Source organism: Schistocerca gregaria, chromosome X, assembly GCF_023897955.1.
Source record: "Schistocerca gregaria isolate iqSchGreg1 chromosome X, iqSchGreg1.2, whole genome shotgun sequence".
Taxonomy (NCBI): domain Eukaryota; kingdom Metazoa; phylum Arthropoda; class Insecta; order Orthoptera; family Acrididae; genus Schistocerca; species Schistocerca gregaria.
This window is the reverse complement of record NC_064931.1, coordinates 723,900,515-723,914,315: the sequence shown is the minus strand read 5'-3', so window position 1 is coordinate 723,914,315 and position 13,801 is coordinate 723,900,515. Positions and strand designations below refer to the sequence as shown.

The 13,801-nt window shown below is 44.7% G+C and overlaps 1 protein-coding gene across 2 annotated transcripts in view; it reads right to left on the bottom strand.

Moving 5' to 3' along the window:
- The window catches only part of LOC126297739 (E3 ubiquitin-protein ligase HERC2), a 752,343-nt gene that overhangs the window by 698,021 nt on the left and 40,521 nt on the right, over positions 1–13,801 (bottom strand). For both annotated transcript variants that reach the window (XM_049988889.1, XM_049988890.1), the window contains one exon: positions 12,963–13,063. In XM_049988889.1, the coding sequence (XP_049844846.1) occupies positions 12,963–13,063 (101 nt within the window). The remainder of the gene's footprint in view (positions 1–12,962; positions 13,064–13,801) is intronic.

Sequence of the window (13,801 nt, the reverse complement as noted above, 5' to 3'; positions counted from 1 at the left end):
ATACGGAAAACACTGACAAGAAGATGGGATAGAATGATAGGACATTTGTTAAGACATCAGTGAATAAATTTCACAGTACCAGAGTGAGCTGTAGAACTGCAGAAGAAGACAGACTGAAATAAATCCAGCAAATAATTGAGAACATAGGTTGCAAGTGCTACTTTGAGATATAAAGGTTGGCACAGAAGAGGAATTCATGACAGGCTGCATCAAACCAGTCAGAAGACTGTTGACTCAAAAGAGATAAAGAAGAAATAGATGCCAGCTTGATACCTAAAGAAATGTTGGGAGAGGGAGGACTATGTAGAGGCAGGTAGACATCTCCAGATACTCATTCATGGAACTGTCTGATAATATACCTCCAAGCAGTATTTGAGATCATGTCAAGGTAAAAGAAAACAAACCTTCCTCCAGCAAAGTCATGTTCTTAATTACAGAACAGTATCTCCTGATCCCAAACAAACAGACAGCAAATCTGGCTCAATTAGTAAGTCCCGATGCAGTAGCAATTGACCGCCTCTTCCAAGGCCTTACCCATGCAGTTAGTGGGGGCAATATGATCATAAATAGTTAGTTATGTACAGTCCTACTGAGATTTGAGTGATACAAAGAATTTAGAGGTGAAAAACTTAACTTCAAACAAACTGAAATCATATATGCTTGACAACTCTTTCTACTCCATACAAAAATTTCTGAAAAGAAAAAAAAATTACTTGTCCATCACGGGTGAAAACGTCTGGATGTGAATGTGTCTACCTCGGTGACAGAAAAGGTTAACATTGTGGAAATTAATTCTGTATGGGCACAGTTGCTGCCTCAGTGATCCATCAGCAGGGCTCACTATTACATTTCTCTCTCTGTATCGACATACTCTAGAGTAAACATCACTCTGGACATGGATAGTAACAGGCAGTTGTAGTTTTCGTCTTATTAGTGTGTGTTATTGTGCAGTAAATTACTCGCAAAGAGGAGTATGTGTCATAGGGTCATATCTAGTTGCGAAAATATCTTAATTGTTATGTTTGCTGTTACAGTAATGTTTGTAGTATCATGTATACAAAAGGTTTAGTACATTTTCTTTTCTCTTCCACATGTTACCAATGAAAAAGATAGGGAGGAGGAGAGAGAAGGAGGAGGAGAGAGAAGGAGAAGGGTGAGGGGGAGAGAGGTTGAAGGGGAGGGTGAGGGAGGCGGAGAGAGAGGGGATGGAGAGGAGAGGAAGAGAGGTGGGATAGGGGATGGAAAGGGAACAAAGAGAGAAGGAAGAGAGAGTAGAGGGTGAGGGATAGGCAAGGGGGAGGGATAGGCGAGGGGAAGTGATAGGCGAGGGTGAGGGATAGGCGAGGGGTGGAGGTAGGTGAGGAGGGGAGGAAGGCGAGGGGGGTAGGAGAGGGGGTAGGAGAAGGGGTAGGAGAGGGGGTAGGAGAGGGGGTAGGAGAGGGGGAGATGTGAATGGGAGATGAGAGGGGGAGATGTGAATGGGATGGAGGGAGAGGAGGAGGGAGAGGAGAAGCGAAGGGTGAGATGTGAGGGGAGGAGTGGGGGGGAGTGAGGGAGAAGAGGGGGAGGGAGAGGGATGGAGAGAGAAGGCGAGGGGGAGGGGATGGAGGAAGTAGGAAGAGGGAGAAAGAGAGAGAGGAAGAGGGAGGAAGAAAGGAGGAAGAGGAAGAGAGGAGGAAGAGAGGAGGAAGAGGGAGGAAGAGAAGAGGAAGAGGGAGAGAGGAGAGGGGAGGGTTAGGAGAGGGGGGAGGAAGGGGATGGGAGGGGTGGAGGAAGGGCAGGGAGAAGGGGATGGGGAGGGGAGGAGATGGGGAGAGGAGGGAGTAGAGGGGGAGGTGGTGGGAGGGAGGGGGTAGAGGGGGATATGAGGGGGAGTATAGTGGGAAGGGAAAGGAGAGGGGGACGGATTTGAGACGGAGAGAAGAGAAGAGTGATGGAGGGAGAGGAGGGGAGAGGAGGGAGAGGAGGGAGAGGAGGGGAGAGGAGCAAGAGGAGGGGAGAGAAGCGAGAGGAGGGGAGAGGAGCGAGAGGAGGGGAGGAGTGAGAGGAGGGGGAGGAGTGAGAGGAGGGGTAGCAGATGAGAGGGGGAGGGGATGATATGGGGTGGGTGGAGAGGGGGAAGGGAGGGGAGCGGATGAGAGGGGTTGGGTGGAGAGGGGGAAGGGAGGGGAGCGGATGAGAGGGGTTGGGTGGGGAGGGGAAGGGAGGGAAGCGGGTGAGAGGGGGTGGGTGGAGAGGGGAAGGGAGGGAATGAGAGGGGGTGGGTGGAGAGGGGGAAGGGAGGAGAGGCGGAGTGATATGATAGGGGGATGGATGGATAGGAGGAGAGGGAGCAGAGGAGGAGGGGAATGGAAGGAGAGGTGGAAGGAGAGGGGAGGGCGAGTGGATAGAGAGGGGAGGGGATGGAGAGGGGGAAAGATGGTGAGAGGGTTGGGGAGGGGGAAGAAGAAGTGAGAGGAAGAAGAGGAGAGGGGGGAAGAGGATGGGGGAAGGAAGAGAGAGGGAGGGGACGGGCGAGGGGGAGGGATAGGAGAGGGGTTGGTGGAGGGCGAGAAGGAGGAGAAGGGAGAGAGGGAATGGGAGAGTGGAGATGGGAGGGGATGGGAGGAGAGGGGGAGGGAAAGAGGAGATGGGGAGTGGAAGAGCGATGGGAGGTGAGGAGGGGGAGGGAAAGGTAAGGGGAATGGAAAGGTGAGGGGGGAAAGGTGAGTGGGAGTGAAGGTTAGGGGGAAGGAGAGGGGGAGGAATGGGAGAGGAGAGGGGAGGGGAGGGGAGGGGACAGGAGAGGGGGAGTGGAGTGGAGGAAAGGTGTAGGGGTGGAGAGGTGTAGGGGAGGGGAGGGGAGGGGAGGGACCGGAGATGAAGTGTGAGGGAGGGGGAGGGGGAGGGGGAGTGGGAGGTGGAGGGGGAGGTGGAGGGGGAGGTGGAGGGGGAGGTGGAGGGGGAGGTGGAGGGGGAGGTGGAGGGGGAGGGGGAGGGTGAAGGAAGGGGTGGTGTAGGGCAGGGGCAAGGGGAGGGGGAGGGTGAAGGAAGGGGTGGTGTAGGGGAGGGGAGGGGTTGGGTAGTGGAGGGGATGGGTAGGGGAGTGGAGTCGATGAGAGGGGGAGGTGTAGGTGCAGGGGAGGGGAGGGGGTGTGGATGAGGAGGGGAGGAGGAGGGGAGGGGCACGAGAGGGGGAGGTGCAGGAGAGGTGCAGGGGAGGGGAGGGGTGTGGCAGTGGGCGGAGAGAGCAAGGGGAGGGTAGGGAGAGGGGGAGGGGGTGGAAGGGATGGAGGTAGGGGAGGGGGAGGGGAGGGAGGGGGTGGAAGGGAGGGAGGGGTGTGGAAGGGTGGGAGGGGGTGGAAGGGAGGGAGGGGTGTGGAAGGGTGGGAGGGGGAGAGGAGGGGGAGGAGAGGGGAGGGGAGGGGGAGTTTGAGGGGGGGAGGGAGAAAGAGAGCAAGGGGGAGCAGAAGAGAAGAGAAGAGAGAAAGGGGGAGGGGGAGGGAGAGAATAGTTAAAAATAAATCACTGCACATTGAATAGAAAGTCAGCTGAATTTTTCACTGAGACAGTGTACAATAATGGTAAAACTGATTCATTCCACATCACAGCAAGAGATCACAATCATCATGCATGGAACATACAAATAACTAAAGCAACTAGACTAAACCTAACTAATTTCTTCATGATTAGGGAAAGTATTTTGTCATTAGCATTTACTCGATTCTGAAGTGAAGCTCTTCGTAATTTTTAGTGACATACTGCAGAGAGCTGTAAGCAATATTCTCCTGTGACGAGGTTATTGATTGCCTCATCGTTTATGGCTTCATGTGGTGGTAGATAAAGAGAACAAACTGGTACTCTATATGGCAGGTGCACTGTGACAGCAACTATCAGTAAGTTCATGGTAGAACAATCTTTGAATGAGGCTACAACTGAACTGTCTAAATCTGGCTGCTAGTAGGAACTACAAATTAGGCCACCTATATTGGTTACACTTTTCTGTATATATTCAGCCACATTCATTTTAAACCACATTACACCTAGATGGAACACATGATCTCCAGGTGAGTCTAATCAAAAAAATTCTACATATTGTTGAAAATTCTCTTAATTCAACTTCACGTACCAGCCAATTCTCACTTGCTAGTACTGTTGGAGGATGACAGTTCTTGGAGAGCAGTGAGCTCTGGGACATTTTAGTAGTTAACTACAGGAATTGTAAACATTTTACTCAATATCACTGAACTTCACTCTGGTTTAACAACTGGTATCTGAGCTCCTGGGTATTAATGTAGGGGAAATGAAGTACATCGTCCTGAGTGGGGGAGGGATTGGGGGGAGGGGGGGAGTGTGTTACACATACCAAGGTGGCTGAGTCAGGTGTGTAGTGGAGACAGATGTGACAAGAATATTATGTAAATTGAAGGTGTGAGGGGGGTAGGGGGGGGTGCCACATTGGGACTTTGTGTAGAGTCAGTGGTGATGAGTGAAAATGTGTGCCAGATCGGGCTTCGAAAACAGGATATCCGACTTACTAGCCAGCTGCGTTAACCACTGTGCCACTCAGACACAGTGTTTATCACAACTGCGCAGAATATCCAGGTACATCCTCCAACTGACCCACACTCCCGCCCACTGCCACCTATCAGCGGTCCCCATCCATGTGCCCCTTTCTCACTATTTTGAGATTCCTGCACGATGTCAAATGTGATTGTGCATTCACAGTGAAGGTGGTGAATTCATAGCCTGTCGAGGTGAATCTATTACATGAATTTGTGGTGCCTGTTCTTTCGGATATGTCTGGACATGTCACGACACTAACACTACTAAGAACTCAAATCCTGCAGCATACAGTCTGAACATCACTCCTATAAAGTTAGGTACCGACATGGTAAACAGTTTTCTCTCTACAGAAATGGTGCACTAACTATCAATTTCAACATTATGCAATGCCTTTTATTATGATGAATGTTCTGTGAGTTCACACACTCTGAGAGGCTGAACCACCAATTCATTCAGAAATTACTAGCAAAACTGTTAACACCCATATATTGATCTGGACATTTAACTCGTGCCCAATAAAAAAATTGTCAGGATACAAACACACATCAATTTTGATTATGTTATCTGTATTTTTTAAAAACTAGTTATTCTCTCAGACAGGTTACCTATATAGATTATTTTACAGAAATTTTAGGTAGGGGTTGTAGGAGCATCTGAGGATTTTCATTTCAGCTTATCAAATACACTATGTGATCAAAAGTATCCGGACAGGCCCAAAAACATACGTTTTTCATATTAGGTGCACTGTGCTGCCACCTGCTGTTAGGTACTTCATATCAGTGACATCAGTAGTCATTAGACATCGTGAGAGAGCAGAAGGGGATGCTCTGCAGAACTCATGGACTACTTACATGGTCAGGTGATTCGGTGTCACTTGCGTCACACATCTGTACGCAATGGTCAATATCAGAAACAATTCGTTTTCTTGTGTATGTACATGATAGTACGCATCCTCCAAACTCTCATGTAATTACTTATACTGATGACACCACTCTGATGTTTCATGATGACAATGAAGAGCTAACATATTTTTCAACATTTAGGATACCTGAGGTGACTAAATATTTTTATAACCAAGGCCTAAAAGTAAATACCACAAAATCACAGTTATTGGAGTTGAAAAGCAAGCAATTCACGCTATTGATGTCTACTAGTGGAATTTTGTACACAGAAAATAAAGGCTGTAAATCCCTTGATCTGTACTTGGATGGCAATCTTTGGTGGGAAAATCACGTTAATTATGTATGCATGAAAACAAGCAGTACATTATACTTGTTTATCCAGCTACCCAAAATTGTATGTAATAAAACAATAAAAACAGTTTAGTAGGGGATAATAATTTTTCCATTTACAAATTATGGAATAGAGCTGTGGGGGTGTGCCACTGATGTGCATTTGCGCAGAACACTGCTGCTACAAAAGAAGAGCTGTTAAGGCTGCTGCATGGTCTGGGATACACGAAAATCTGTTGTGATGCCCTAATCAAAAATAAATCTCTCACTGTACACTCGCTGCCTGTGTGTGTGTGTGTGTGTGTGTGTGTGTGTGTGTCCATACACAAGGTGAATCACTTAACACTTGCACCACAATATTGCAGAAAAGGAAAGTACTATTGATGTGCAGCTCTCACAGAATGGATTCGTAGTCAGGGGCTCATATTGTTAGCCAATTAACAGATTGCAATAATACTTAGAAAGTGTACTTTCTGTGCAAACATACACTTTTTAAATGGAACAATGCCTATTGGCATTAACAAACTGATAGTAGGGGGTAAATTAGATTGTCAGTAGTCTTTGTTGCAAGATTCTAGTGCGAGCCATTTACGAGATACTGTATGTTGAAAAGTTCCCTCACTGAGACTTGTGGTAGCACACACTAAAAACAACACAAGTGTATATACTAATTGTGTGGATAGTGACCAGTCAAAGACAACTGACGATCACAGAGTGTGTTCAAAATGACCACTGGCAATACAAGCTTCCACTCTGGTATGGGACGAATGCTGCACGTGTTAGCATTTCAGGGGATATGTCCAACCAGGTTGCAGCAATATGTCATTGCAGATCATCAGGTGTAGTTGGTATGTCCTTGTAGACTGTGTTTTTGAGCTTTCCCCACAGACAAAAGTCAAAAGACATCAAATGGGGGGAATGAGGCAGCCAAGGTACAGGTCCTTCGTGCACTATGGGCTGGACAGCCATCATGTTGACACCTCCTAGTCAGCAGAGGAACACTTTCTAGCACCCACCGAGCAAGGTGGCGCAGTGGTTAGCACACTGGACTCGCATTTGGGAGGACAACGGTTCAATCCCGTCTACGGCCATCCTGATTTAGGTTTTACGTGATTTACCTAAATCGCTTCAGGCAAATGCCAGGATGGTTCCTTTGAAAGGGCACGGCCCATTTTCTTCCCCATCCTTCCCTCACCCGAGTTTGCGCTCTATCTCTAATGACCTCGTTTTCAACGGGACGTTAAACATTACTCTCCTCCTCCTCCTCCTCCTCCTCCTCCTTCTAGCACCCATGGAAGGTGGTCTGTTAGAAGACTGCGATACTTGTGTGCATTCTGTGTTCTATCTATGAGAGATGAGCCTACGAGCTGATGGTTCACTACTCCACACCACAAGTTTACACTCCATGGATGCTGACGTTCCACCTGACGAAGCCAATGGGGATTGTCAACATACCAGTAGTGCATATGTTGGCAGTTTACCTGACCATGACTGGCAAATGTGGCTTCATCCCTAAACAAGATAAATGACACGTCTGGTGTAACCTGTCTTAGCCCACCCGGTTAGCCGTGTGGTCCAACGCACTGCTTTCCAGGCGGGAAGGCATGCTGGACCCTGGCAAGAATCCGCCTGATAGATCAGTGTTGAGGTCTAGTGTGCCGGCCAGTCTGTGGATGGTTTTTAAGGCTGTTTTCCATCTGCCTTGGCAAATGTGGGCTGGTTCCCCTTATTCCACCTCAGTTACACTATGTTGGTGATTGCTGCACAAACACTGTCTTCACGTATGCGTACGCCATAATTACCCTACCACACAAACATTTGGGGTTATACTTGTCTGGTATGAGATGTTCCCAGGGAGGGGTGGGAAGGGGGGGGGTGTCCACTGGGGGCTGAACCGCACAATAACCGTAGGTTTGGTGTGAGGCGGCAATGGGGTGAGTGGACTGCTGTAGCCTGTTGTGGGGTTGTGAACCACTGAAGGCTACGGCAGGGATGAAGCATCTCCATCGTTTCTACGTCGCCAGTTCAAAACAATACAATAAATCCTGTCTTGAGCCCATGCACAGAAGTTAACACAATTGTCACAATAGTTTCCACACAGCTCTTGATGGAGATAGATATGATAAGGGTGGAACCTATGCCGATGGAGGATGCGTAGGGCACCTTCCTGATGCATGCCACCTCCTTGTGTCATTGTGCGGGAACTAATGTGTGGGTTGTATGCAACAGCAGCAAGAACAATAATTTTCCCCTCTTTTGTTGTCACTCATTTACTTCTGTTACATTGCCTAAGCATTACACTACCACTTTCAAGTAAATGGTTGCAGTGATTCATAAATAATTGCTAAGACGGTTGATGTCTATTGAGATATCTTGACACATACAGTGTACAAGAATGAACTGTGTTCTTCCTACACTCTCTGTACACCATGAGCATGTCAGCTTTTTCTGCACTGGCAAATCCCATTGACCACTCATTACCTACTGATTGGACTGTCACACACTAACTGACTAGCAAGTCACAGTGCACTCACGGATCACACAAGCACACTGTAAGCAAACATAACAACATTGTATCTATCAACTATGCAGGTTGAATGGCACAGACATGTGTCGGTGTGGAAACTTTTCAAAATAAGATATCTCTTAAATGGCTTGCACGAGAATCCTACAACAAACACCACTGACATTCTAATTTACCCTACTTTTACTTTGTTAATGTTAACAGGCATTGTTCCATTTAAAAAAATGTACAACTGAACAAAAATACTCTTTCTAAGTATTATTACACTAATCTAACAATATGGGCCCCTGATTACCAATGCACTCTGTGAAAACCAGACACCAACTGCACTTTCCATTTCCTATTTCCACAATATTTGCAGTGCAAGTTTTGGGTGATTCATCCTGTATATCGTAGTATTTGGGTGCGTGACCAGGGTATGTCATCTGCCCCCCCCCCCCCCCCCAAACAAACAAACAAACAAAATTGAAAAAAAAAAAAAAAAACACCTTGGGGAAAGGTTCTTTACACCAGAACAATGCTTAGTAAACAAGGGCTCTGAAGTCCATACCTTAAGAAATATGAGCACTTATTTGTCTTTGAAACTACAAAACTGATCTCTTCTACTGCAAGCTCTTCACTTTTCACATTTTGGGAGGTGGTAGTATGGTGCAAAACAAGAAAAAATTCTAGTAAAAATTGGCTCTAAAATGCATACCTTAAGAGCTATGAGCACTTACTCAGTAGAAAAATATAAGGTATAAGGAATCTGTACCTACAAGTTGTTGATGTTTTTTTAGATCAGTGACTCAATAAGAGCATATACTGGGGATCCATTTAAAATAAAATTAAAAATTTTTCCTTTAAATAAATGCATGTTTTTTCACTAAAATCAATCTAAGCTGTATATATTATATATTTATTTATTTATTTATTTATGCATTTATTTTACCTGGCAAGATTAGGGCCTTCAGGCCCTCTCTTACACCTAACCAGGCATACTCAGATTGAACGAGTTACAGTTTCTACATAACATTAAGGACATATAGCCTATTATGCAGTATTGATGTTAAAGAAAAAAATTATAACAGTAGTACAATGATAATTATAACAATAAAAAATAATTATAACAATAATAATAATAATAATAATAATAATAATAATAATAATAATAATGACTATGTATATGAAAGTAAACATACTTTTCTTTTCTGAATGTCAGTCCCATTGTTAGTTGGGAATTTTTTCGTTATGTTCTTGCACCTTGTGCGTTATTCTCATCGAGCAGAGACATAAGACGATAGAATGGGGTGAAAGAGATATATAAGAGGTAGATAGGTTAGAGGAAGATAAATAGAATGGTAAAATTCGAAGCTGTGATGGAGAGGAGAAAGAAAGAGATGGGAGGGGCACAACAATGGTGGCTATACCGTCCCTAATATGTAAGTCTTGAGTTCCCTCTTGAATGTTGAGTAGTTCTGGATAAGACGAAGATCACAGGGGAGCGCGTTCCATAGTCGTATGGCTGAGATGGTGAATGACACGGAGAAAGATTTTGTGTTATGTAAAGGTACAGCCAAGATGATAGACGTATCCGATCTGGTGTTGCGATTGTGGAATGATGATAGGTGTTTAATGTGAGAAGATAAGTATTGGGGGCACCAGTGGCTAAGAAATCGATGAAGTAAGCACATCGTGTGGAGATCGCGTGCCTTATGTGGGCGTATCAAACCTAGCTGGGAGTATGAAGGACTTACATGATCATACAACCGAATATCGCACACGTATCTAACGCAAGCATTCATCACTAGCTCGAGGCATCCAGAATTTTCACTATTTGTGCCGTGTTGAACTACATTCCAGTAGTAAAGATTAGGCAAGACTAGTGTTTGGACTAATTTTTGTTTAACATGGGTTGGAAATATTTTTCTAAATTTTTGAATTGCATGTAGGGAGGAGAGCGATTTCCGGCAAGCTGTGACTGTTTGTTCTTCCCAGTTTAGGTGTTCATCCAAGATTATTCGAAGGTCTTTTACTGTTTTTTGGAATGGTAGTTGGGTACCATTGAGGAGTATTTTAGGGACTGTTTCGAGAAAGTACCGGCTGATTAACTTTGGATGAGATATAAGTATGACCTGGGACTTCTTGGGGTTTAGTTTCAGACCTAGGTTCTGTGCCCATCGGGAAACAGAGCAAAGATCTGCGTTCATACTCGCTACTGTGCCAGCAATGTTTTTGGGGCTTGCACTTATGTACAGTTGGATGTCGTCGGCATAAAGATGGTAGTTGCAGGAGTGAATCACTGAAGAAATATCGTTAATGTACAGTGAGAAGAGTAGTGGACCAAGGACGGAGCCTTGGGGAACTCCAGAGCGCACGCTTTTCCATGATGACTTTTCCGACACACAAATGACTTGTTGACTTCTGTTTTTGAGGTAGCTGTCGAACCAGTGTATTGCGCTGTTTGAGAAATTCAGCTGTTTCATTATAATTAGTAATATATCGAAGTCAACTGTGTCAAAAGCCTTGCTAAAGTCAAGCAGTGTTAGGATAGTAGCTTCACGTCTGTCCATAGCATGTTTGATGTCATCAGTTACTTTGATTAATGCGGTTGTTGTACTATGGTGCTTTCGAAAGCCTGACTGATATTCGTCATGGATGTTATGAGTTTTGAGGTAATCCGTCAGCTGTTCATGGACGATGTACTCTAGGGTTTTAGAAATTGCAGGTAGTATGCTGATCGGCCTGTAGTCACCTGGCGACTTAGGGTTGTCAGTCTTGGGTATAGGCTGAATTAAACTTTGCTTCCACTCAGTAGGATATGTACTACTGACAAGAGACAGGTTGAAGATGTCTGTGATAACTGGAATAATAGTGTCTACGACGTTCTTAATCATGCCAATGCTCACTCCATCATTTCCTACTGCCTCGGAAGAGATTCTCATAATTGCCTTGCGTACTGTGCCTGTAGTGACATGTTTTAGGAAAAACTTGTCTCTCGAGAGATTGATATCTTGGGGCTGGTAATTTGTCGCTGCGTGGCAGTTTACAGCTGTTGAGAAGAAATCGTTTAATTCTTCTGCAGATGCTTGATAAACAGCGTCAGATCTTCGCTTCCCTATACCGAAACTGTGCAGCTTTTTCCACAATGCAGCAGGTTTTGATATGCCGCATACGATAGAGCGGGCATGTCTGATTTTGGCATTCCTCACGCTTTGCTTGGTTCTGTTTCGGAGTTTCCTATAAGCTTCGTACGCCTCGGGAGTTGGGTTACGCTTGAAGGCCCTATGTGCAGCATCACGTTTATTCATTAACTGGCGTAATGCAGTGGTGAGCCACAGAGCGGGAGCTCTCTTTACCTTGACAGTGCGTTGAGAAGCATGTTTATCATACAGTGCAATAATTTTGCGACATAATTGCCGAATTTTTCCGTCTAAAGTCGGTTCATTGCTTATATCATGCCAAGGGATGTCTGAGCAATACTTTTGAAGAGCGTCATGGTTAACATTTTTTAAGTTTCTGTAGGTTACCAGGTGAGATTTTTCTTTGGTAGTATGCACTGAGTAATTTAAAAATATCACGTCATGAGCAGAGAGTCCCGGAGCGGATGTCTGATTGGTGCGGATTATTTTATCTGGTCGCTTTGTTGCTATTAGATCTATGATTGTGTGGCTGTGTGGCGTGTGATGAGTTGGGTCCAGCGGTATTAAACTCATATCATTGGAGTGGAACAATCGCCTTAGTTTTTCAGCAGAGGGAGATTTTAACTGTAAGTCGATGTTTGTGTCGCCCATAATGATTATGTGTTCATACTGTGTCACGAGTGAGGACAGGGCAGACTGAAAGGAGGACATGGCACCGACGTTTGGAGGTTTATAGATTACTCCAATTAGCAGTTTCTGATTTGATGTATTTATTTCGAAAAACAAGAACTCTGCTTCTCCTTCGCCCTTTGCATCCGATGTGCATAGTACATTAGGTGTCAGATCAGAGCGAACATAGGCACCCACACCACCCCCGCATCGTGTTTCACGATCTGCCCTTAGGAGAGAGTAACCAGCGATTTGGATAGCGTCGGAACAAATGTTTGGTTTCAACCAAGTTTCAGAGACGAGGATAATGTGGAACAGCGATTGGCAGAACAGGTCACAGAACTCGTCGAAGTGAGCCGTTAGCGACTGCGCGTTCACGTGGGCCACAAAGAGCCCGCCGCCGGAACCAGTCCGTCCCATTGTGGCCTCCTGTAGGACCGAGCGCGCTCCGTTTACCTGCTGGCCGGAAGAGGGACAAAAGCTGGATTTCGCGGGGCAAGACATATTTACAGGTGTGTCCATGGTCGTGACTGACTCAAGCGTCTGTGGACTAAGGTGAAAAACACGCTGGAAGTATCGAAGAAGGGAGCGAAAATATTAAACTTTGTAGTTAATTATGTTATGTACTGAATCTTTGTACACAAGCATGATATGTACTATACCTTTCTAACAATATGATGTTTGCAAAAGCCATCATTTGATGGCTACATGTAAAATGAAATAAAAATAAATAAATGCATGACATTATTTTGAATAATTTAAAAGGAAGTATTATATTTTCCACACTTGACCATTTTGAAATAATAAAATAGTTACCATGCTAGACCCAGTAAGTATTGGCATCAATACGTAGACATTTTCTTCTCATACCTGATCTCCATGCTCTTCTTAGAAATGCAAACGAAAAGTTAAGTGCAGCTCTGGAACCAACCCTTGCCAAGCTTATAGTTGCCTTTTCTCCAGTCCTGGAACTGAATATAGTGGGGGGAAAAATGTTAGAATATTGAAGACTACTGTACACTGTCTTAAACATATCACTAACCACTGATCATTAACAAAATAATCAAAACTGAATCAACAGGCATTGCACTTGACTACCTTCCACAGTGACCAAACCTCTGCCATTGCATTTCTTTTGTAATCATTCTCTCTGTGACAGCATCACACTTTCTAATTCTGTCTCTGCTGATACACATGGAGACAAACTAATGTAAAAATGAAATAGTTTGTACAAAGAGTTTTGTACTTTCACAACTTTAGGTTGGAGTCACTGGGATGAGTTGAGAATGGCTGACATATAAAAACTGTTTCATTTATAAACTCAGTATGGCATGTAATGATAGCATCTCCACATTAGGTTTCCACATTAGTTGTACAACGTTCAGTGATCCAATTTTTGCTTTCTGTAGGTGAAAAGTTGACTAAAATCTTTTCTCGGAAGATTTTACAGTATGCTGAAAGTTGTATGAACCGTGAAAACTTTTATACGTGGACAGATCAGTTCAAAAATGGTCAAACCTCAGTAACTGATGAGCAACATCCTTGTCAGCTAGTTTGTGTCAACTCCTTCACTTGAAACCCACACAGAAGACATTATTAATGAAGACCGATGTATTACAGTTGACCATATAACAAAAACCATTACAGTTAAGTGTTGACACAGTTCATAACATTATCAGTGACAAGCTCACGATTATAAAACAAGGAGG